At 41.2% G+C, this 26,586-nt stretch overlaps 1 protein-coding gene across 4 annotated transcripts in view; it reads left to right on the top strand.

Moving 5' to 3' along the window:
- Positions 1–26,586, top strand: part of LOC145346600 (hepatocyte nuclear factor 4-gamma-like) — a 141,696-nt gene that overhangs the window by 90,753 nt on the left and 24,357 nt on the right. For 2 of the 4 annotated variants that reach the window (XM_080194063.1, XM_080194062.1), the window contains exons 1-3: positions 13,899–14,013; positions 15,796–15,967; positions 24,542–24,636. In XM_080194063.1, the coding sequence (XP_080050189.1) occupies positions 13,899–14,013; positions 15,796–15,967; positions 24,542–24,636 (382 nt within the window). Of the gene's footprint in view, positions 1–7,765; positions 7,879–13,898; positions 14,014–15,795; positions 15,968–24,541; positions 24,637–26,586 lie in introns of those variants that run through there. The other 2 variants (XM_080194065.1, XM_080194064.1) reach the window with 2 other exon arrangements.

Below are 26,586 nucleotides of genomic sequence, written 5' to 3'. Positions count from 1 at the left end.
AGTCTGCATGTGCTCCCTATGTCTGTGTGGGTTTTCTCCAGATGCTCTGATTTCCTCCCACAGTCTGAAAGACCTGCTGGTCAGATGCATTGGCTATGCTAAATTCTCCCTCAGTGTACCCAAACAAGTGCCCTAATGTGATGACTAGGGGATTTTCACAGTAACTTCATTGCAGTGTTAATGTAAGCCAACTTGTGACACGAGCAAAATAAACTTTAAAGTGAAGTATATTCCATCACATTCCTGACTGGACACTTGTAGATGCTTGGTAGGCTTTGGGGAGTCAGGAAATGAGGTACTCATTGCAGGATTCCTACCTTCTGACCTGCTATTGTATCCAGTTCAATCTGGTCAATAGTAACCCTCCAGGATGCTGATAAGGTGGGAATGTAACTATGCTAATACCATTGAATGTCAAGGGGAGATGCTTAGATTCTCTTTAATTGGAAATAGCCATTGCCTGTCTCTTGTGTGGTGTGAATGTACTGGGTGACCAATTATTCCTTCCCGAATTCTTGAAGTTCATCAGTTAGCTTGCAGTTATTAACTTTACTACTCTCTTAACTAGGATGCAGAAAGCAGGTGTACATAAGATATATACAGAAGTTCATAACTTAAAGGTGATTCCTTCATCATTGTCTACAGGAATAGTGCCAAAAGACTGGAGGATAGCAAATGTTGTCCCCTTGTTCAAGAAGGGGAGTAGAGACAACCCCAGTAATTATAGACCAGTGAGCCTTACTTCTGTTCTGGGCAGCGTTTTGGAAAGATTATGAGAGGTAGGAATTATAATCATCTAGAAAGGAATAATTTGATTAAGGATAGCCAACACAGTTTTGTGAAAAGTAGGTCGTACCTCGCGAACCTTATCGAGTCCTTTGAGAAGGTGACCAAAGAGATGGATGAGGATAAAGCAGTTGATGTGGTGCACATGGATTTCAGTAAATAAGAACATGAGAACATAAGAAATAGGAACAGGAGTAGGCCATCTAGCCCTTCAAGCCTGCCCCGCCATTCAATAAGATCATGGCTGATCTGAAGTGGATCAGCTCCACTTTCCTGCTTTCTCCCCGTAACCCTTAATTCCCTTGTCTATCAGAAACCTATCTACCCGTGACTTAAATATATTCAGCGAGGTAGCCTCCACCACTTCAACGGGCAGAGAATTCCAGAGATTCACCATCCTTTGAGAGAAGAAGTTCCTCCTCAACTCTGATCTAAACTGCCCCCCCTTTATCTTGAGGCTGTGCCCTCTAGTCCTGCTATCCTTTCTAAGTGGGAAGAATCTCTCTACCTCTACCCTATCCATCTCCTTCATTATCTTATACATCTCTATAAGATCCCCCCTCATCTTCCTAAACTCCAATGAGTACAGACCCAGTCTACTTAGTCTCTCTTCATAGTCCAACCCCCTCATCTCCGGTATCAGCCTAGTGAACCTCCTCTGCACTCCCTCCAAAGCCAATATATCCTTCTGCAAGTGCGGCGACCAAAACTGCACGCAGTACTCCAGCTGCGGCCTCGCCCTGTACAGTTACAGCAAGACCTTCCTGCTTTTATATTCTATCCCCCTCGCTATAAAGGCCAGCATTCCATTCGCCTTCTTGGATCACCTGCTGCACCTGCAGACTGGGTTTTTGCAATTCGTGCACAAGGACCCCCATATCCCTCTGCACTGTAGCATGCTGCAGCTTTTTGCCTTTTAAATAATAACCCCTCCTACTATTACTTCTGCTAAAGTGGATAATCTCACACTTGCTAACATTATACTCCATCTGCCAGGTCCTCAAATGCCAAAGCATTTGATAAGATTCCCCGCAGTAAGCTATTGCAGAAGATACGGAGGCATGGGATCGAGGGTGATTTAACGGTTTGGATCAGAAATTGGCTAGCTGCAAGAAGACAGAGGGTGGTGATTAATGGGAAATGTTAATTCTGGAGTTCAGTTACTAGTGGTGTACTGCAAGGATCTGTTTTGGGGCCACAGTTGTTTGTCTTTTTTATAAATGACCTGGATGAGGGCATAGAAGGATGGATTAGTAAATTTGCAGATGACACTAAAGTTGGTGGAGTTGTGAACAGTGCAGAAGGATGTTGCAGGTTACAGAGGGACATAGATAAACTGCAGAGCTGGGCTGAGAGGTGGCAAATGGAGTTTAATGTGAAAAAGTGTGAAGTGATTCACTTTGGAAGGAGTAACAGAGTAGAGTACTGGGTTAATGGTAAGTTACTTGGTAGGGTGGTTGAGCAGAGAGATCTCAGTGTCCATGTACATAGATCCCTGGAAGTTAGCACCCAGGTTGATAGGGTTGTTAAGATGGCATTCAGTGTGTTAGCTTTTATTGGTAGAGGGATTGAGTTTCGGAGCCATGAGGTCATGTTGCAGCTGTACAAAACTCTGGTGCAGCCGCACTTGGAGTATTGCGTACAGTTCTGGTTGCCGCATTATAGGAAGGATGTGGAAGCATTGGAAAAGGTGCAGAGGAGATTTGCCGGGTGTGGCAGGAAGGTCTTATGAGGAAACTTGAGGCTTACAGGGACTTGAGGCTGTTTTCGTTAGAAGAAGGTTAAGAGGTGACTTAATAGAGACATATAAGATGATCAGAGGATTAGATAAGGTGGACAGTGAGAGCCTTTTTCCTCAGATGGAGATGGCTAGCACATAGCTTTAAATTGAGGGGTGATAGATATAGGACAGATGTCAGAGGTAGGTTTTTTACTCAGAGAGTAGTAAGGGCGTGGAATGCCCTGCTTGCAACAGTAGTGGATTTGCCAACATTAAGGGCATTTAAATGATCATTGGATAAACATATGGATGATATTAGATTAGTGTAGGTTAGATGGACTTTAGATTGGTTTCACAGGTTGGCGCAACATTGAGGGCTGAAGGGCCACTACTGCATTGTAATATTCTCTGTTCTATATTCCCATTTGCTTTCTTCAGGATCTTCTTTTAATGCCTTGCTAACTTACTTCCCTTCATTACCCTTCCTCTTCCATATCACCTAGTTTAACTCCATGTAAAGTGTAATTGTTCTGTTTATGTTCTGTTTCAATAAATATTGACTGCATTTAATGACATAGGCCACTTTTCACACATTCCACTATCATATCAATATCCTCTTACAACTTCATTCAGTCCTCCAAATTCCTTACTTACTTTTTTTTTGTTTTAGCACTGTATGCAAGTACGGACACTACCCTCTCTAGCCCCTCATGTACCTTGGTGAAGACCAGTATTCCAAGAACATAATCCAAAGGAACACTGTTAACTTTTTCCAACCACTTTGAGAAACTGCCCTCAGCTTGCCTCTAATTTTTCAATCCAAAATGCTGCATTCTCCCTATTCTGTAAATCCTTCAGTCTTTACTTAGTCTTGATAATCCAGTTATGCAGCTGAATTGTATGTTTCAGTAATTCTTTTGCTATATTACCTGCAATTCTTATTGCATTCTGACAGTTCAGAACCAGAAATTAGAAGGAACCTCTTGAGAATACTCTCTATCGTAATTTCAGGTTTGCTGTTGATAGCTTTTTGGGTTTAATGCTATCAGTCACTTCTGTAAAAGATTTGAGTGTTTCTTGTTTCTGAACATCCAATAGCTGGGGGCAATCTTACCAAAAAAAAATTCTAACTGCCAAATGAGCATGAAAACGGAGGAGAATTGCACCCATTTTTCGGTGAGCTGTCAGACACGATCTAATGCCACTTACTGCAAAAAAAAGAGGCAAAGCGTGTTTCATGCCAATAGGGGGAGTGGATACAGTACGTTCTCACTGGAAAATTGACTGCTGCCAGCTAGCAGGTGCCATTGGACATGCACCTTGATTTCTCAGTGTTTTGTGTACAAGTGTAGTACACTGAGAAATCTGTCACTTCCCCCACCCTTGAAATCATCTCCCAACCTCTCCGGACATCACCCCCTGCACCCCGCTATCACTAGCCTCCTAGCCAGATACAGCCCCACGCCGGTCACTGGCCTGATAACAGGCAACCCCCCCAGGCCGATCGGTGCCCCAATAACTGCTCCAGATGGTCACTGCCCCAATGTCCGACCCAGCTGATTGCCCTCTACCAATCTTCACTCCAATTCCCCGCTCCCGGACAAACGCTGCCCGGCCAATCCCTGATTGTAGAGTGCACAGCCCCCTACCCATCCCCTTAGGCCATACCCATTCAGGCCCCACCTCTTGCCACTGTCCGATGCCAATGGGCAGTACCAGAATGCCCATTGGGCAATGCCAGGCTGGCAGTGCCAGGGCCCCAGGCTGGCACTGCTGAAGGGGCACTGACCCCTTGCCCCTGAACACCCAGAGGCCTCACTGGCCTCTAGCCCTACTGGCGAGACCATCATGTCTGGTCCCTGTTGGTGGGGATCATAAGTGATCCTGGCTGGTGAGGACCTCTGCCGGCGAGGCAGTTAAGGTAAGTGAGCCCAGACGATTCCGTGCCAGTTGTCAATTTCTCGCCTCTCTCATGATCTTATCGCTTGCCACACTGGTCAACTGGCAGGACAAGCCGGTAAGATTGCCCCTTCTATTTGATGGCAACACCTAGAGTTGTAAAAATGGAATCTGAACTGCATTTTTGTGTTTTCTACTGCTGGGGTCAGTTTAATTCAGTTGACTGGACAGTTAGTTTGTGATGTGAAGCAATGGCAATATCGCATTTCAATTCCTGTGCTGGCTGTGATTATTCATGACATCCTGCCTTCTCAACCTTGCCCCTCACCTGAGGTGTGGTGATCCTCGGGTTAAATCACCACCAGTCAGTTCCCCCAAAGGGAAGAACAGTCTATGGTCATCTGCGAGTATGGTGACTTCACCTTCACAAAACTTGGTCCTCAGCCAAATCTCCATTCACTGCAGTGGGGCTGGAGAATCCCAGCCATGGACGAAGTCAGAGACTCCTGATCTTTGTTTCCCATGAGGAAATATTGTCATTGGCTTGTTGTTCATTCTACATACACTTGGCCATACAATCCCTATGGAATGTTACACTGGAAATTGCAGTAATTTGAAACTAATTTCAGCACAATGCCCTGTCCGGGGTTTCTGTGACCTGTTTGGATTTGGTAATTGTGTATCTTCTTAACCAATCAGACTGAAGAATCCTTCCTGAGGTATGTAGTCTGAATCAGGAAGTACAAATAATGATTCAGCGTCACACTACAGGCCAAAGTTCCGTCCTCTCAGGGAGGTGGGAATTGGGTCAGGAATGGCAAAAGCTTTCGGGTATTTCACACAAATGTTGAATTTCCTGTGTCCACCTGACACTGCACAATTTCAGATGGCCATTTCAAGAGTCAGGGTTTTCTGGCACAGTATGTAGCTTCCCTGCCTCTGAGCCAGAAACCCCCAATTCCCACCCCAGGACTTGATCAAGGAAGTTGTTGAGTTGTTGTTGATGTTTGATTTTTTTAGTGTTACAAGTAGGCTTACATGAACACTGCATTGAAGTTGCTGTGAAAATCCCCTAGTTGTGTTCATGATGCGGCCAAACGGATTGAGCGTCAACGTGCAAATCCTTCCAAACATGCTGATGTGGGACTTTAAGAGCAGGAGAGACTCCTGATCAGCCATGCTTAATGCAGACTGACTGCCCCCAAGCTATAAGCTTCTGGCAACCGGCTAACAACCTGTTCCCATAATAACAGATCCAAGGCCTGCCTTAGTACATCACTAAGCGTGGGTAGAGAATTGAACTGGAATATCAGGGGGTGGGAACAGCTTTTGGTTGCTGGGAATGGAGAGGGCATGGGGTGGATGAATGTTTGAGGATACTGGGGGTTGCATGACATAAGAAATATGTTGGAGAGCTGGGCCCAGGTCCTCAAAGCTTGAGGCAGGCGTTCTGACTAGCATACTGGATATTTACATTTGTCTGATACTGTCTCAGGAGTCTGAAAATTTGAGCCCTTTCCACCTACATCTCCAGGAGATGAAAACATGTTGAGAACAGGCAGAGATGACAGACTTGGCTTTCTGCAGTCCTGGTCTCAAGCCCTTCATGAAAACCCAGCCCCATGTACTCACTGTCTGCATAGTGAGTGCTACCTGGCTGTGAGGGGTGCTTTTAGAGTTGCATGAAAACAGGAAGTTAGGTGAAACAGGAAGCAGAGGCTACAAGGGAGAGTGCTGATTGGTCAGTAAGGGAGAGTGCTGATTGGTCAGTAAGGGAGAGTGCTGATTGGTCAGTAAGGGAGAGTGCTGATTGGTCAGTAAGGGAGAGTGCTGATTGGTCAGTAAGGGAGAGTGCTGATTGGTCAGTAAGGGAGAGTGCTGATTGGTCAGTAAGGGAGAGTGCTGATTGGTCAGTAAGGGAGAGTGCTGATTGGTCAGTAAGGGAGAGTGCTGATTGGTCAGTAAGGGAGAGTGCTGATTGGTCAGTAAGGGAGAGTGCTGATTGGTCAGTAAGGGAGAGTGCTGATTGGTCAGTAAGGGAGAGTGCTGATTGGTCAGTAAGGGAGAGTGCTGATTGGTCAGTAAGGGAGAGTGCTGATTGGTCAGTAAGGGAGAGTGCTGATTGGTCAGTAAGGGAGAGTGCTGATTGGTCAGTAAGGGAGAGTGCTGATTGGTCAGTAAGGGAGAGTGCTGATTGGTCAGTAAGGGAGAGTGCTGATTGGTCAGTAAGGGAGAGTGCTGATTGGTCAGTAAGGGCTACTCTTGATTCTCTGAAACCTACAGTGAGTTTGGAGTAAGAAAAATTGAAAGTGACATCACAAGAAGACTGTGATTAGCATCTGGTTTTGCTTTTATAATGTAAACGTAGAAACATAGAAGGTAGAAGCAGGAGAAGGCTTTTTGGCCTTTTGAGCCTGCTCTACCATTCATTACGATCATGGCTGATCATCCAACTCAATTACCTAATCCTGCGTTTTCCCCATAACCTTTAATCCCAATCACCCCAAGTGCTATATCCAACCGCCTCTTGAATACATTCAGTGTTGTGGCATCGGCTACTTCCTGAGGTGATGAATTCCACAGGCTCACCTGGGTAAAGAAATGTCTCCTCACCTCCGTCCTAAATGGTCTATCCTCAGACTGTGACCCGTGGTTCTCAACCCCCCCACCATCAGAAATATCCTCCCTGCATTTTCCTTGTCTAGCCCTGTTGGAATTTTATAAGTTATGATTGGCTAACGGAAAGCTGAGCTAAATTTGAAAATCTATTTAAAATACTGGTTAGAAATTGCATTGAGACTGAGGTAATGAGATATATAATAAAAAAAGTTTAAATTAGAAAAAATTAAAACCCAAATTAAAAACTAATTAAAATAGAGATAGAGGGTGTTGTTCATGCATGATGTGGGAGCTGGTGGACCCCATTGTGGTACCCATGGAGCATGTCTGTAGTAAGTGTGCTTGAGGAACTCCGGCTCAGAGTGGATGAGCTGGATTCTGAGCTTCAGACACTGCGACATATCAAGGAAGGGGAAAGATACCTGAACTGTCTTCTAGGAGGCAGCACACTCCTTAGATTAAATACCTTGAATCCGGCCAGTGGTCAGGGATAGGAGAATGTGGCTGCAAGTGAGACAGGTAGAGGGATCCAGGAGATAGGAGCCTCAGTCCCTGAACTTGTCCAACAGGATCCAGATCCTTGCTCCCTGTGTGGTTGGGAATGGATACTGCAGGGAGGATGAGCAAACTGACCACGGCACTGTGGTACAAGGAACCGTTCAAGTGGGGGGAGGAAAAAGAAATGTAGTCATAATTGGGGATGTTACAGTCAGGAGAATTGACATTGTTCTCTGTAACCAGGTTAAGAATCCCAAAGGTTGTGTTGCCTGCCTGGTACTCGGGTTTGGGATATCTCATCTGGACTGCAGAGGAAGTTGAAGCGGGAGGATAAAGATCCAGTTGTCCTGGTCCATGTAGGTACCAATGACATAAGTGACAAAGTTTCTGCCAAGGGAGTATGAACAGCCAGGAGCTAAATTAAAAAGCAGAACCAAAAAGGTAGTAATCTCTGCATTACTACCTGAGCCATGAGCTAATTGGCACAGGATCAATAAGATTAAGGAGGTAAATGCATGGCTCAAAGGTGTGGGAGGAATGGGTTTGAATTCATGGGACATTGGCACCAGTATTGGGGAAGAGGGGACCTGTTCCGATGGGAATCATGCTGAGACTAGAGTCCTGGCGGATTGTATAACTAGGCCTGTAGATAGGACTTTCAACTAAATAGTGAAGGGATGGTTCAGTTGCATGGAGAATTAGAAAATCAAAGCTAAAGGAAAGGGTAGAAGTGCAAGTTAATGATGAGGACTTTTGAATAGTTAAAGGAGCCGAGGGGTCAGGAGAGGTTAGTAAAGTTTCCAGACCATGTAGTAGAACAGGGAGTGTAGAAGGTGGCAAGAATCTAACCTCAGGCAGAGCGAAAAAAGATGTGAGAAGGGAGGTGGTTAATGCAGGACTGAGGGTGTTGTACCCAAATGTGCGCAGTATACAAGGTAAATGAGCTTGTTGCGCACATTGAAATTGGCTGGTACGATGTTATGGACTTCACAAAGAGTGGTTGCAAGGGGATCAGGGCTGGAATCTAAACATTCAGGGATATGTGTCCTTTCGGAAGGACAGGCAGATGGGCAAAGGGGGTGGCGTTGCATTGCTAGTAAGGAATTAAGTTAAATCAGTAGCAAGAAGTGATACAGAATCAGAAGGCATAGAATCTCTGTGGGTAAAGTTGAGGAATCGCAAAGGTAAAAAAATCCTGATGGGAGTTATGTACATGTCCCCTAGCAGTAGTCAGGATGTGGGGCAGAAAATAAATCAGGAGATAGAAAAGGCCGATAAAAAAGGCAATATTACAATAAACATGGGGGATTTCAATATGCAAGTGGACTGGGAAAATCAGATAGATAGTGGATTCCAAGAAAAGGAATTTGTGGAGTGTTGAAGAGATGGGTTTTTTTGGAGCAGCTTGTGACAGGGTTAACTAGGGAACAGACAATTCTGGATTTGGTGATGTGTAATGAGGCAGCCTTGATTAGGAAACAAGGTGAAGGAACCCTTAGGGAGCAGTGACCACAATATGATAGAATTTACCCTGCAGTTTGAGAGGAAGAAGCTGAAATCAGATATAACAGTATTACAATTAAATAAGGGTAACTACCAAGACATGAGGGAGAAGCTGGCCAGAGTTAAGTAAAAAGGGAGCCCAGCAGGGAAGACAGTGGAACAGCCTTGGCAGGAGCTTTTGGGGTTATTCGGGAGACGCAACAGAAATTTATCCAAAGGAAGAGGAAACACGCTAAAGGGAAGCTAAGGCATCAATGGCTGATGAGCATAAAAGCAAAAGAAAAGGCATACAAAGTGGCGAGGATCAGTGGGAAGCCAGAGGATTGTGAAGTCTTTAAAAATGAGCAGAAGACAACTAAAAAAAAATGAGGGGAGAAGATGAAATATGAGTGTAAACTAGTTAGTAATATAAAAGAAGATAGAAAGAGTTTTTTTTAATATATAAAAGGTAAGAGAGGCAAAAATAGACATTGGACCACTGGAAAATGAGGCTGGAGAAATAATAATAGGAAACAAAGAAATGGCAAAGGAACTGAGTAGTTACTGTGCATCAGTCTTCACAGTGGAAAATACCAGTGGGATGCCAGAGCTTCAGAATCAGGGAGCGTAGGTGAGTGTAGTGGCCATCACTAAGGAGATGGTTCTGGGGAAACTGAAAGGTCTGGAGGTGGATAAATCATCTGGACTGGATGGACTACACCCCAGGGTTCTGAAAGAGATAGCTGGGGAAATTGTGGAGGCATTGATGGTGATCTTTCAGGAATCACTGGTGGCAGGGAGGTTCCCAGAGGACTGGAAAGTAGCTAAGGTAACATTGCTGTTTAAGAAGAGAGGCAGATGGGAATTTATAGGCCGGTTAGCCTGACTTCGGTCATTGGCAAGATTTTAGAGTCCATTATTAAAGATGAGGTTGCGGAGTACTTGAAAGTGCATGATAAAATAGGACTGAGTCAGCATGGCTTAGTCAAGGGGAGGTCATGTCTGACAAATCTGTTAGAGTTCTTTGAGGCGGTAACAAGGAAGTTAGATAAAGGAGAACCAGTGGACATTATTTAGATTTCCAAAAGGTCTTTGACAAGGTGCCACATAGGAGACTGTTAAATAAGTTAACAGCCCGTAGTGTTCAGGGTAAGATCCTGGCATGAATAGAGGATTGGCTGACTGGCGGAAGGCACAGTGTGGGGATAAAGGGGTCTTTTTCAGGATGGCAGCTGGTGACTAGTGGTGTGCTTCAGGGGTCAGTGCTGGGACCACAACTTTTCACAATATACGTTAATGATTTGGAAGAAGGAACCGAAGGCACTATTGCTAAGTTTGCAGATGATACAAAGATATGTAGAGGGTAGTACTGAGGAAACAGGGGGGTTGCAGAAGGACTTGGACAGATTAGGAGAGTGGACAAAGAAGTGGCAGATGGAATACAATGTGGAAAAGTGTGAGATTATGCACTTTGGAAGGAAGAATGGAAGTAAAGACAATTTTTTATATGGGGAAATGCTTAGGAAGTCTTTGTTCAAGATTCCCTTAAGGTTAACATGCAGGTTCAGTCAGCAGTTAGAAAGGCAAATGCAAAGTTAGCATTCACGTCAAGAGGGCTAGAATACAAGAGCAGGGATGCACTTCTGAGGCTGTATATGGCTCTGGTCAGACCCCATTTAAGTATTGTGAGCAGTTTTGCGCCCTGTATCTAAGGAAGGATGAAGAGCTTGTCGTATGAGGAACGGTTGAGGACTCTGGGTCTGTACTTGTTGGAGTTTAGAAGGATGAGGGGGGATCTTACTGAAACTTACACAATACTGTGAAGCCTGGATAGCATGGATGTGAAGAGGATGTTTCCACTAATAGGAAAAACTAGAACCAGACAGCACAGCCTCAGGCTAAAGGGATGATCTTTTAAAACAGATGAGGAGGAATTTCTTCAGTCAGAGAGTGGTGAATCTGTGGAACTCTTTGCCTGTGGAGGCTGTGGCTGTACCTTTAAGACTTGATTATCTGTAAAGATTTGCATTCCAACCATTATCTTGTAAGTTGAGTTTGTGTCTTTATATGCCCTATTTGTGAACATGACTCCCACTTACCTGATGAAGGAGCAGTGCTCCGAAAGGTTGTGGCTTATGCTACAAAATAAACCTGTTGGACTTTAACGTGTTGTTGTGAGACTTCTTACAAGGCTGTGGAGGCTAGGTCATTGAGTGTCTTTAAGACAAAGATAGATAGGTTCTTTATTAATAAGGGGATCAGGATTACGGGGAGAAGGCAGGAGAATGGGGATGAGAAAAGTATCAGCCATGATTGAATGGGCTGATTCAATGGGTCAAGTGACCTAATTCTGCTCCTATGTCTTACGTACAGAAAAATAGAGAGAAAGGTAGGATTAAAAGGAGACAAAGAGAAAGAAAACAATGGCCAGGATTTTACGGTCCCTCTCACCTGGCAGGATCTTGTGGTCCCGCCGAAGTGAAAGGCAATTTAAATGGCCCATTCAATCCACTGGATGGGGGACGTACGCTATAGCAGGACCATCAAATCCAGGCCTTTAATTTAAACAACAATAATTGGATTCTGATGAATGTGACTCCCCTCTTTACAAGGATAAATTTTCAGTATCAGAGAGGATGCTCGGAAGTCATTCAGACAGATCTCACCATTAACTATCTACTTGCACTTGATTGCAGCAGCCCTAGCTGACCCTTGTTAGTTTGTAGCTAATGGATAATTACTGAAGCTTCACACACTTTAGAGTATCTCAATACTGAGTCTGTCTGAGGGATACTGTGATAATGAAGCTCTGAGGGGGAGTTGAGCAAGTTAGTCTGGAAGTGTCCTTTTAAGATTGCTTGCTCTTGTAATTTGGAGCTCAGTACTTATTTTTTAAAGTCCCCCTTTTTAAAACTCTGCGGACGTTTATTCTGATTAATTTTGAATAAAGCTTTCTGTTTTTGTTTTTCCCCAATTTTCCTGAATTGATTTTGAATTGCAGAGCTAAGGAAGACCACTCAGTTAGTGATGAACCATGTTATGCATATCTCTCTGTGAAGAGAGGACTGTACTGTAATATCAATATCATGCTATAATATCAAATCATTTTTTTCTTATCCTTACTGCTCAATGTGAGGATTATATCTCAGCATGATAAAGTGGGATACTCTTTTGGAATCTTTTTTATGAATATAACCTTGTAGTTAAGATTAGATATTTATCATTTATCAGTTATTTTTAAAATTATTGAAGGGGGCAGAGCATTGAATGCTGATCAAGTCTAGATGTAAGAGTTGTAGAGATAAGATACATGAAGCTTTCTTCATTCTACTTAATGGTGTAATGCAAAATCTGATAAGACTTGATAGATTGTGACCATTATCTATGTTTTGTGATGAAAGCATTTTTCACTATCTTCACCATGAGCTGTGTAAAGTACTTTATCTTTCTTTATTTCAAATTGTGTTTACTTTCCAAGTTTAAGCTGCATAAGCAACATTTAGTGATATTCAATATACAATATCAAAGCCACTTTTTTATTTGGCACTAAGCTGTTTTATTTTTCAAATGTAGTTTAAGAATAAATCATAAAATTGAAATTGGTGGAGAACAGTTCAGGAACGCACTTCTTCCAGCATGGTATTGATAAAGTCACAAATGTTCTGTCCTTGATTGTGACTCATATGTATAAATGCATAGTATTCGTGGACAATATTTATAAGATAAAATTGTTAATTAAACTATATAAAAGATATGCAGAAATTCCCTTTGTATAGAAAATTGGATAGATTGGGCATTCATACAAAAGCAAAATATTGCAGGTTCTGAGAGAAGACAGAAAATGTTGGAAGTACTCTGCAGACCAGACAGCTTCTGTGGAGGGAATAATGGAATTAACATTTAACGCCTCTTGAATTGCTAACTCTAGTTTTCTCTCCATAGCTGCTGCTTGATTCGTTTTTTCAGTATTTTCTGTTTTATTATTATTAATTAATTATAAGGTAAGGATTGATACGATGTTGTAGTCAATGAAATGAACCTCAGCTAGTTTCTCACTACCATCTGAAGATCGATGTACTCTATTATAACACATTCTTAAGTGCGGTGATTCATTATTGTGGCGAAATATTGTCGCTTATGATTCTAACCTACCATTGCTTGGATCTGGTCAAAGTTCTGTGGAGGTGGAATGAAGTAAATCCCTGACACTCTAGCAATGATTATCAAAACATAATGGTTATCAAAACATTATTTAACAGAATAAATGTTGAGGATGTTCAGCACATTCATTGTTCATTGAAGACATTTGTCCCACTTTGCTTCCTAATTTGAGCATTAATTTGGGTGCATTTTCTGAGAAGGTACCACAGTGCCTCACAAACTCAAATGTTGCTGTATTAAATCTGACCCCCATTCTATTTCCCATTAACACTGCAAATAAATATAATTAACAGTGGTTACCAAAGCTAAACAGTCACAACATTTATTGGTAGCAGTTGAAAAATCAATCCCATTGCACTTGATCTTTATTGATAACTTCCCTCTACTTCACAGTTATGTTCCAATGTAAATGTATTTTTTATGCTAAGTCCACAAATGTAATTAGAAAGCCAATAGTTATTGCTGGCTTTCAATGTCAAGTGATAACACGTACACTAAAAATTCCATGAAAGTTGTAACCTCAAAGGCACTCTTGGGCCAGAAGTGATAGCTAACAAAACAGTGCAGACTGAGCCAGTGTCTTCAAGGACTCCTCCCATCCGACATAAAGTTATACAAGCTGATCACGTAGTTTATTGTGGGCAGCGTTTCAAAATTCTGAATGTGTAAAAGACAATCTAGCAGTGCTGTTGGATGGTGGGGTGTATAAGACATAGCCGTGTGTACGTTCATAATGAGGCTGTCTGAATCATTTCTCGATATGGACATGGCGAATTATAGTGAAGCTTTAGACCCATCTTACACTGCTTTGGAATTTGAAAATATGCAGTTGCTTTACAATGGCCATGGTAAGTTACAGTATTTAGTTTGATAGCACTTTTGATTTGTTTAGTTTATGATCAGTAGGCTGAAGTAATGTAAAGAATTGAAAGCAGATTGTGTAAAGAATTGATCATTTAAAATTGGCTTTACTGTAGTTATGTCCACTTAATTAAGATTCTTCCTTTCCCTCTTATTAAGTGACAACATATTTAGTAGTGGTGTTGTGAATCTGGTTACTGTTTTTTTCTTAAAAATATATAATGTGCCACCCACTTGCAGGCTGTCAGTATGTCAACAGCTTAAAGTAAAGCCAGCTGAAGTATTCCCTGCTTCATTTATTTTAATCCTATAATTTTCAGTCATTTTACAACTTCAACAAGAAAAAAAAGTTTGTTTGCATTTCTGAGCTAAACATTTTATTTGGTTTATTAAATTTCATTGGAACAGGCATTCCTGTCACTTGTGAAAGGAAACCTGAGTTTTTTCTGTCTGTGAAACTGAAAATTGTACACAACTAGTTTTTGGACTTGACAAGATGTGAAATTTATAGATGGCTAGTTAAGTGGATAATAAGCTAATGGTTACCTCATTCCATCACTGATTCTTTAACTAGCCTAAAGCCTTAATTGGTGGTTATTCTTTGATGAATTCAATACAGGACTAACTAAGTACTTACAGATACATCAACATTTATTTTGTATCATTTGTGGAATATTGGTTCGTCTAAAGTGAACCCAGAAATTCACACTGGTGATATTAGTAGATGACCAATCAATATATATGTGATATTTCTCAGTTCATTATATAATGATTATTTCAAACATCCTACCAGTAATTTCAGTGTGATAATTCATACATTAGTCACATGGGCACTCTCCAAACTCAGTTCTATTCAGGATGTTCAATAACTTTTAAGGAACATTACTTTCTAAAACCTCCAAAGGTGAAAAATTTCCTAGTGCAAGCAGGAGAGTTAAGTGGAAGAGATCAAATTGAAATAAAGAATGATTACATTAACTGGTGCCAGTTACATAGAAAATGTTTCTAATAACTTTTAGTTGTAATCTAAATGATATTATAGCCTTAGTCAATGTTTTTCTCTTGAAATCATAGTGCTTAAGAGGCATTATTTGTTGGCAAAAGTACAAGACTTGTCAGTTAAGAAATCATTTATGGCTATTTATTAGAAGACAACAGATAGGTTTGTAACTGTGCCAGTGTCAGTCTTAATTATTTCCATTTGAAAGCATATCTAAAGTTATACTGCCCCTTTCCTGAACATGAGAACTGAAAGAGAAAATATATTTGTTTGGACTTGTTTTAAACTACAAATTATATTTCAATATATTTTTTAGTTTCTCCATTCTTGAATCAACCCTCTGAAACCATGTAGACTATTTGATTCTGAATTTATGTTGCTGGGCTGAAATTTATGTAGTACATCACTGCAAAATGGTACTACTACTCGAACTAAACACATTCATTTCTGGAAGATGACTGTTTTCACAGATGATGATGTGTTTCTTTTTCGCATGTAGTTGCCAAATGTGATCAAAGAATAACTGTGGTAGTAAAATTAATGTTCAAGGGAATCTTTAGATCTTTTTGCTTCTGACAGTACAAAGAGACTCATCAGAATAATAACAACATTTGATATGGCTCACTTTGTAGTGTAACATAACAGCACATACTAATTGAAATGGCAAGGGAGGATGACAGGTGTCTGTTAGTGAAAATTTTTCATGGTTTTATGACTGTGCTGCCTACTAAGTATAACTGGACTGATTGAATGTTCTTTCCTCACACAGACACTTCTCCAACAGAGACAAACACCATGAACATATCAGACAATGGGATGAGCACGTTTTGTGCAATCTGTGGGGACAGAGCAACAGGAAAACACTATGGTGCCTCTAGTTGTGATGGATGCAAAGGTTTCTTCAGACGAAGCATAAGGAAGAGTCATGTATATACCTGCAGGTAGACTGCTTTGATCCCCTGCTTAGAATGCATTGACGTTGCCAAGTGACCCAGAGCAAAAATTGAACAGGCAATCATCAGTCTTACTAAAAAATCACTTCTGCATGTGCTTTGGTTCTTAAATAGCCTCAATGATGAGAGTTGGCAGCGTAAGAATTATTGTAATAAATCAATTCTAAAGTTTTAGGGCAGTAAATAACTTCCAAGATGATTATTAGCTTATTTACAGCACGTTGTTCAGATTCCTTTTCATTGACGCATAGATGTTTTATTCCTTTCATTACTGATTGCTTACAAATAAGGTTTAATCTTATTGCTTAACCTTTTGATAGGGGTGGATTTTAGGTGTGTAGCTGAACCATACCAGACCTATAAAACATTGTAGCTTCAATCTTTAGTCTACAGAATGGCAGTGGAGAACTGCAGTTGTCCTTTGGCTGGTGAATCAAAATGGTGGCCAGCCTTGCTGGTGCTGAGTCTCCTCTATTGGAAAGTATATATGAGGTAATGTTGAGTGGAGAACAGATGCGGTTCAGATTGAGACCATGGTCCAAATGTAGACAGCACTCGTTGTCAAATTTCCACAAGAAGAATGGCTGCTCAACTGAACTCCTGCCACATTTCAGAGTTAGAAATGGGACATGGGAGATATATAGACAACACCAATGTCAACAACAACTTTTATTTACATCTTACCTTTAACATAGCAACACATCCCAAAGCGCTTTACAAAATTTGACTTTAAGTCACATAAGGAGATGTTAAGGCAGATGGCCAAAAGCTTTGTCAAATGGATAGGTTTTAAGGAGAGTCTTAAAGGAGAAAAGAGAGGGAGGATGGATTAGGAATGGAATTCAAGCATTGTGGCCTTTGACACTTGAAGTTATGGTTACCAATGGTGGAGCAGTTAAAATAAGGGATGAACAAGAGAGCAAACTTGTAGTGCATCTTGGAGGATTGTAAGGCTGGAGGAGGTTACAGAGCTAAAGAATGGTAATAGAGGAACTTAAACACAAGGATGAGAATTTTAAAATCGAGGCATTGCTTAAGCAGAAGCAAATTTGGGCCATGAACCCAGAGGGAATGGGTGAATGGGACATAGGGTAAGTTAAGATATTGGCAGCTGAGTTTAGGATGACTCCAAGTTTAAAGGGCTCATAAATGGGTGATCAGTAAGGAATGCATTAGAATTGTTGAGTCCAGAGATAACAAAGAGAAAGGTGAGGATTTCAGCAGCAGATGTGCTGAGACAGAGATGAAATTTTGCAAAGATACAGAAGTGGAAAAGTTTTAATGACGGTTCCAATATGTAGACAAATGCTCACCTTAGAGTCAAATATGACACCAAGATTGTGAACAGTTTGAGCCTCAGACAATTGTTAGGGAGAGGGATGGGTTTGATGGCTAGAGAATGGAGTCTGTGTGGGAATTGAAGACAATGGCCCTGATTTTCCAGCCCTGCCTGCTGTCAGGATCTTCAAAAAATCAAGAGACTTCTGGCTGGTCTGCGGTATCAGTCCCCCCACTCCCCCTCCACCCCACCTGCCCACCGGTAGATCTTACTGTGGCAAGGCTGTGAAATCCCCACCAAAGACTTATATCCAATATTTAGTTATAAGGAATATCTGCTCACCCAGCACTGGATGGGTTAGAGATCATGAAGAAATCAAAAAAGATGGTCGTGAGGTAGAGTGAGTTTTCGCCAGCTTACATGTGGAAACTAACTGAGTGACGGTGAATGTTTGAGAAATAGGAATAGACTAAGGATAAATCCTTGGGGGACACCAGCAGTAATAGTGTTGGAGCAGGAAGAGAGGAATGTGAATAACTATAAGCGGTAATGGTCCATCTGTCTAGTCCCAAAGTTTGAAAAAAAACACCATATATCGTAATTTCTCTCCATCACTCCTGGGACACGTTAGAAGGATTTGTGGGTCCTTTCAATATGTTGGTATGTTTAATCCATCCATATGCTTTATACCTATTTCCTGTTGAATTTATACCTCCAACACTTCTGCAATCTTCTCCATACGTCGCCACTGCATTCCATGCTTCAATCTCAGATGGCTGTTCCCTTTCTTTTCTCTTGAGTTTGATTCTGTGGCTTCATGAAAATTGTGATTATGTTGAACATATTGGGCTGGATTCTCCCAACTGCCCACAGCTGGGGATTCTCCAGTCCCACTGCAGTGAATGGAGATTTAGCTGAGTGCCAAATTCTTCATTCTTGCTGGCAGCAGCGGTGAGTGAACAGCCAGAGAATTCTGGCCAATATTTAGGTTCAATTCATTAGAATTCTAAACATACGACTTTAGATCCATTTTTCCCACTTGTATATCTTTCTAATTACTAGAAACTCTCCTCAGAGTTTAGATGTCTAATATAGGTTAACAAGTTAATTATTCTACCCCAAAACTCCCCAGTGTTTGAATATTGTTCAGTGAACACAATGTACATTCCATTTGGAATTGGCTGAATCACTACTTTAGTAAGATTTTTAAGTTTTTTGGGACTTACACCCTATCCCTTTCTCAACACTCTTCACCATTTTCCACGTACTGTGCTGATTTCAGTAACAGATCCACAAGTGAACAAAGAACAGTACAGCACAGGGACAAGCCCTTTGGCCCACCAAGTCTGTCCTGACACAGATGCCTCTCTAATCTAATATTTTCTTGCCTCTATGTGTTCCATATACCTCTAGTCCATGCATATTTATGTATCTATCCAGATGTCCCTTGAACGTTGTTATAGAATCTGCCTCCACCACCACCTCTGGCAGCATGTTCCAGGCATTCACCACTCTCTGTATGAAAAAGTTGCCCTTGCATCTCTTTTAAACTTTCGCCGTCTCACTTTCAACCTATAACCTTGAGTAATTGACCCTTCAACCCTGGGAAAAAGACTGACGATCCACTCTATTCAAGCCTGTCACAATCTTATAAACCTCGATCAGGTCCCCTTTCATCCTCCAATGCTCCAATGAAAACAATCCAAGGTTGTTTGACCTTTCTGGTTCACTGATGGTTTCACTAACCAATCCACAAGTGGCTTGCTGATGATTTCATTAACCAATCCACAAGTGGCTTGCTGATGATTTCATTAACCAATCCACAAGTGGCTTGCTGATGATTTCATTAACCAATCCACAAGTGGCTTGCTGATGATTTCATTAACCAATCCACAAGTGGCTTGCTGATGATTTCATTAACCAATCCACAAGTGGCTTGCTGATGATTTCACTAACCAATCCACAAGTGGCTTGCTGATGGTTTCATTAACCAATCCACAAGTGGCTTGCTGATGGTTTCATTAACTGATCCAGAAGTGTTTTGCTGTTGGTTTCACTAATCAATCTCAAGTCGTTCTTGAACTTTCTGTGTTGTGCTGTGTGGTGAAATACCATTTATCTTATATTCTCACAACTTCCCTTCCCTCATATTCTCTGATGAATTGTTATAGCATTAAACAATGCCTGTCAACTGCAGTTTGTAAATAATCCAAGTATCTCTATGTTTAACTCAGATGTCTTATTTGCAACCCTCTCCTCTTCCTCCCCCCCAACTCTTCATGGCCACAAGTTTGGGGTTCTCAGCAAAACTGGATAGCTTTGTTTCTGACTTCACTTCTAAATTACTTATGTCCCTTAGTAATGGTCTGAGTGCTGGATCCTAAGGACCTCTGGTTACCTCCCATCTTTGTTGATGCAATGAAACAACTGAAAATGATGAGTGTCTTATAGCCATAATAACAGAGCAATAGTCTATATAAATTATGCAAAGGTCTCTGTGCACTTTGACCATTCCTCAGATATTGGGTGGGATTTTCCAGCCTCGCTTGCCCCGAAACCAGAAAATCCTGCCCAAGGTCAATGGACTTTTCTATAGTCCACTCCAATTCCCATGGCGGGCGGGATGGTAAAGTTCGCCCCATTGTGTCTAGCTTTGATAACAATGCACAAAAAAGGTATAGTTAGTAAAGAAGAACCAGACTGAATCCAGCTGTAAAAGAGCAAGCAATGATGAAAGATTAGAGAAACCTAAGTGATGCAATTTAGAAGGGAAGTGTTTAAAAAGACAGCTCATTGAATTAAGGATCTATGACTGAGTCACGCACTGTAGACCAAAAGACTAATGACACTATCTGTGATAATTGAGCCCACAGTTCCCCTCAACTTTGATGCAATTTGATATGATTGTTTCAATAACTTAAGGATTGAGGTTAATGGGTATGATCTCATAGCTATTGCAGAGATATGGTTACAAAGAGATCAAAGCTGGGAACTAAATATTCACAGGTACGTGACTTCTTATCACAAGGACAGACAGGAAGGAAAGGGTGGTGGGTAACTTTGTTAGTACAAGACGGACTAAGTACAACCGCAAGAAATTATCTTGGATCACAGGATGTAGAATCCACATGGGTGGATTCAAGAAATAACAAGGGGAAGAAGAGGGAGTAGTCTATAGTCCCAAACAGTAGTAGGATGGAGATTAAACCATGAGATAGTAAGGGCACGTAAATAAAAGCAATATATTAATCATGGGTGTTTTTAATCTTCATGTGGACTGGGAAAATCAAATTGCTAGAGGTAGCCATGAGGAAGAATTTATAGAGTATTTTTGGGACAGTTTCCTAGAATAATACATTGTGGATCCAACCAGAGATAAGGTATTTTTGGATTTGGTAATGTGTAATGAAGCAGATTTCATGGACAATCTCAGAATAAAAGATCCTCTTGGAAACAGTGACCATAACATGGTAGAATTTAGCATTCAGTTTGAGAGTGAGAAACTTGGGTCGGAAATAACTGTGCTAAACTTAAATAAGAGTAATTCCGAAGGAATGAGGGCAGAGTTGGCTGGAGTGAACTGGGAAAGCAGAAAGAAAAGATTGTTAACCAGCAATGGCAGCTGTTTATGAAAATAGTTCATTACAACAAAATTCCCAGTGAGGATGAAAGATTCTAGGAAGGAAATAAATCAACCATGGCTAACCAAGGAAGTTAAGGATAGTGTTAAACTGAGAGGAAAACATACAATTTTGCAAAGTGGTAAGGATTGGAAAAGTTTTAAAAAGAAACAAAAGATAACCAAAAAAAACAAGATATACTATGAGGATAAACTTGCAAGTAATATAAAAGTGGACAGTAAGAGCTTCCTTAAGTATATGAAAACGAAGAGAGAGGCCTAAGTGAACATTGATCCCTGAGAGAATGAAACTGGGGAAATTAATAATGGGGAACCAAATTGTGGCAGAGGAGATAAATAATTATTTTGTGACAGTCTTCATAGTAGAAGACACTATTAGCAATCCAAAAATACTAAATCAAGGGGCAAAAAAGCACAGAGGAATGAAATAAATATGATAACAATCACTCAAGGAAAAAGTACTAGTGAAACTAATGGGGCTAAATGCTGATTGGTCCTCTAGATCTGATGATGTGTTGCCTCCTAGGATATTAAAGGAATTAACTACAGAGATAGTGGATGCATTGATAGTAACCTTCCCAGAATCCTTAAATTCGGGGAATGTCCCAGGGGATTTAACACTTAAATTTAACACAGCCAATTTAACACTTTTACATAAAAAGGGAAACAAAAAACTATAGGCCAGTTAGCTTAACAGTTGTAATTGGGAAATAGCAGAGTATAATCCAATATAATCAAGCAAAATCATTGTGGTTTTATGAGGGGGAAATCATTCCAGACAAATTTATTAGAATTCTTTGAGCTGGTAACAAGAAGGATGGACAAAAGGAAACCTGGAGATATAATGTACTTGGGTTTCCAAAAAGTGCTCAATAAGGTACTGCACAAAAGGCTGTTTAATAAGATAAGAGCCCATGGTGTTAGGGGTAGTATATTAGCATGGATAGAGGATTGGGTAACTGATAGAAGATAGCGAGTTGGGATAAGAGGGCATTTTCTGAACGGCAACCTGTAATTAGTGGAGTGTCACATGGATCAGTACTGGGGCCACAATTATTTACAATATACATTAATAACTTGTACGAGGAAAATGAATTGAATGTACTATTGCCAAGTTTGTGAATTGCACAAAAATAGATGGGGAGGCGAATGGTGACTGTGACACAAATGTTGGAATTTTATTGCCTCGCTTGCCTGAGGCCAACGGAAAATGCTGTTATGCGGGGCGGGCGTGCCAGTAAAATTCCGGTGAAAGAGTCTGCAGAGGCATATAGATTGGTTAGGTGGGTGGCAAAACTTGGCAAATGGAATAGAATGTAGGAAAATATAAAGTTCTTTATTTTGCTGGGAAGAATAAAGGAGCTGAATATTATTTAAATGGGGAAAGACTGCAGAAAGCTACAGCACAGAGTGGATTTGGGGGTCCTCGTGCATAAATCACAAAAAGCTAGCATACAAGTTCAACATTTAATTGGGAAGGCAAATGGAATATTGACTTTTGTTTGAAAGAGAATGGAATATAACAATAGAAAGTTTTGCTAGAACTATACAAGGCATCACTTAGACCACACCTGGAATAGTGTAAACACTTTTGGTCCCCCTTATCTAAGGAAAGATATACTGGAGGCAGTGTAGAGAAGGTTCATTAGGTTGATCCCAGGTATGGGCAGATTTTCATATGAGGAGAGGTTAGGTAGGTTGAACCATTAGAAAAATGAAGGTGGCCTTATTGAGACATACAGGGTTCTGAGGGAACTTGACAGGGTCGATGCTAAGTTATGGGAGAGTTTAGGACCGGGGGCATAATGTCAGAGTAAGGAACCACACGTTTAAATCAGAGATGAGGTTGAGTTTCTTCCCTAAGAGGAGAGTAAATCTATGGAATTCTTTATTGCAGGGAGCTGTGGAGGCTGGGTCATTGGGTCATTACCAATCAGGCTGTGATAGACAAATTTCTAGTTAGGAATGGAATCAAGGGTGGTGGGGATAAGGCAGGAGAGTGGAGTTGAGGAGAATCACATCAGATCAATCATAATCTCATTGAATGGTGGCGCAGACTCAGTGGGCTGAATGGCCTACTCTGCTCCTATATCTTATGGTCTTACGGATAAAGAAGCAGACATTTCATTTTTGTTTTCTGATTTTCCTTTCTGAGCAATAAGTGACTGCAAGATAATTGTAGAAATTAAATACAACTGATTTGATTTTTCAGTGCTGATGATTATACACCACAAATGAATGGTTGCCTAGCTAGTTGAGTGACATTGGTGGATAGTTCACTGCTTGGAATTTCTAAGTAGGCATTTTAGATTTTCACAGGTGTTAATAGTTACCTTGTCCCATATCAATGCTGCTCCTTCATCATCACTGCTTCATAAATTAACCTGTGTTTTGTTCTCCACTTCACTATCATGTTCCTCAGTGCTGCTACATCATTCAGTGGGTTTTTGCCCCGTATTCCACTAGTTTCTCCTTGTTCTGTGAAAAGAGTGAGTGGAATATTATAAATACTTAATCTATTGTCATTACAGTAAATGACAATACTGTAATGACAATAGATTAAGAAGTTTAATGTACACAATCACTATTTGTACATTTGATGCAACAAAGGGAGTAAAATTCCATTTCAGGGGGGATGCGAAACAAACATCAGCAAATCAGTGGACCATTATATAACTTGCCTGTTCACCTCAAAGCAAAGCACAATCAGCTGGATGAATAATCAACAGCCAATCAGCTATGCCTCATTTTACAGTGCTGTCACAGTTGTATTTCACCCCAGTGTCCACAGAACTGAGCATGATCAGTATCTGACATAACCAGAAGTGTGCACCTTCTCATTTCCAAAGTCTCAACACCCTTCTATCTCTCAGATCAGTGAAGTGCTCCTTTCCCACGTGGCGTGGACTTCTGATTATACTCCCTCCCATTTGTTCTGCCTGACTGTCCTGACATGTGTCAATTTTGATTTTAAACATAAAATCAGTAAAGATTCAGGCAGATGGATTGGCCAGTGGAAACTCCTTTCTATGCCAAAAGAGAAAATGTTGGAAAATCTCAGCAGGTCTGGCAGCATCTGAAAGGAGAGAAAGGAGCTGATGTTTGGAGTCCACATGATCCTTTGTCAAAGCACCTATCTATTCCATATTGGCTGTCCTACCACTAAGACATGATTATACTTGCATACCAATAATATTTCACTTCCAGTTTACCTATCTTACTAACTCTTTGATCTTAATATTGTCAGTTTTGCAAGTTTTGAATCTATAATCTGCAATTTAATTAATTTTCTTGTTTATGTTCTGCTGCTGAGTACGATGATGCTAACTATTTCCTTTATGTTCTTTTAAGTTCTGCATTCAAACTGGAGCTTCCACAAGTTCCTCAAAGTCATTTTGGTGACATAGACTGTGACACACTGCTCTACCTTTTACTTTGTTTACATAGGCAGGGAACAACCTCCATCCTTATGTTTGTCCATTACGGCTTTTGCTGGCACACTCACCTGTTTAGAAATAGGGAACAGGAGCTTGAGATTTTATCTTTTTCAGTTTCAAAATGCAACTTTTCAAAACCTTAATGACAACCCTGACACTATGTTCTGGTTCATTGTTAGTCAAGAATTTACTGTGTGACCCCTCAGGTTTAATCGGCAATGTGTTGTTGACAAAGACAAGAGGAACCAGTGCAGATACTGCAGATTGAAGAAATGTTTTCGTGCTGGCATGAAGAAGGAAGGTAAGGTTGGCAAACCGTGATTGGATGAATCAGTGGCCTAAGTTTTTTAAAATGTCTTACTTCACTGTTGTGTCTTGAAGAGAAGAGTGCTATATTTACCAATGCCCTTCAGAAGGTGATACCTACAAGTTTTCTGGGTCTTTTACATTTCCATCAGGCCTGGTATTGGTATGAAATGGGTGTTAGCGGCTGAACTTGGAATCTTCCGTTCAGCCTGTGAGTAGATAGTTTAGCTGCAGTCATCAAAAGCAGAATGGGGAAAAACAAGTAAAAAAGAGGCTCTTGGTTCTTCACTTGCTACTGGGTTTACTACATAAAAACCCATGCAGACACAGGGAGGATGTGCAAACTCCACACAGACAGTGACCCAAGGCTGGAATTGAACCCAGGTCCCTGGTGCCGTGAGGCAGCAGTGCTAACCACTGTGCCACCGTGCTGTGTATTATTTTTATTACTTTCTCCCTTCCATTCCCAGAGTGCAGCAGTGCACAGCAGTAGACCAAAGAATCTGCAACTTCACTCATTAAAATCTCCAAGCCTTTCTGGAAAACATTGAAGGAAGGCCAGATAGGATTCTGATTGGGTGCCACCAGTGGAGGATTTTCACCCTGGGGGACTTGGTCCTCATCATCCTTTTGTTCAGCTTCATCAGACAGAATTCTCCCATTTGGAACAAATTCCTGTGGCGGGGGCAGGAACATGGAATGTTTCCCATTGAGGAGGTAGTTGGGAAACTACGCCATATCTTCCGGCCTCAAGCTCATTAATTTTGCAACCAGGTATTTTATGACATAATCCATGGTGGGACAGGCCCGATGATGCATAATCCTCCATCATGACTGGTGTCATATTGAAAAAGCGCCCATAATCACTGACCCACTATTGAAGTAAACAAATGGACTTCCTGAAAAAGAAGGTGGGTCTCCAGGAATACTCTGAGTCTGGAGGGTGGATTTCCAGGACCATTCTGAGACTGAAAAAGGGACCACTTCAATAACATTGAAGGTGGAAGATCCAGCTGTAGATGCTCCTTCCACCCATTGTTGTGCATTCCAGGGCCAGCATTGCTGGCAGCCTCCATTCTGAACTCTAGAGGTAGTCCCAGGCATTGTTCAGGTGAGTCCCAAACTCTACATTGTTCCAGATGTGTTCTAGATTGCCATGTTTTCCAGCTGGCATGGTGAGAATCAGGGCGTGGATGGTAGATTCCGGTCGGGTCTTCATCTGCGTCACAATAGCAGAATGCAAATCAGATCTATGCCATGGCAGGCACCAGTGGAAGATACTGCAGGAAATTCATGCCAGCATGAAACCAATTTTTGCACTCCTGTTGAATCCCTTCCCCATCACCACCATCATTGAACCTGCCAGAAGTGTCATGGGATTATCATCTTCCTTCTCCTGTGCATGATCCATTGCTATGGTGGATTTGTAAACAAAGTGGAAAGAAGTCAAGAATGTCTGTATCAGCCTTACTGAGATTCAGGAATCGAAGGAAGGATGGAAGGTTGTATCAGTTTTGCCCTTCCCAAATTGCCAAGGTGACAATGGCAGCAAGCAACTGCGGTGAAGGGCTCAGAAGTGGAGAAGCCCTACCAGTGGCCTATGTTCAGCTTGCATTGTATGACAATTTGTCCTGCAAGAAGGTAGAATGAATGAGATAAGGCTGGCAGTTGAGGTGTGTGCCTTAAGTGACGTGAGAGAGGTGAAATAAACAAAATAGGGTTATGATATTGTTAAAGAAGTGGAAAGGAATTTGCATAGTAAGTAATTGTGTGGAGAGCTGGGTAGCCATGGTGCAAGATGCTGAGTTGGAGCTCCACGTAACCAACCAACTGTGAAGGATTAGTTATTGAAATGTTACTTTGAAAAACTACCAATTGTGCAAAAGTCTAGCATGAGCAAGGTAGAAAAGATGGAACAGGGTGAATGGCCAAAGTATCACCTTGC

This window comes from Carcharhinus amblyrhynchos, chromosome 8 (genome assembly GCF_965287045.1).
Source record: "Carcharhinus amblyrhynchos chromosome 8, sCarAmb.v2.hapA, whole genome shotgun sequence".
Classification (NCBI taxonomy): domain Eukaryota; kingdom Metazoa; phylum Chordata; class Chondrichthyes; order Carcharhiniformes; family Carcharhinidae; genus Carcharhinus; species Carcharhinus amblyrhynchos.
This window is presented reverse-complemented; position numbering and strand designations above follow the sequence as displayed.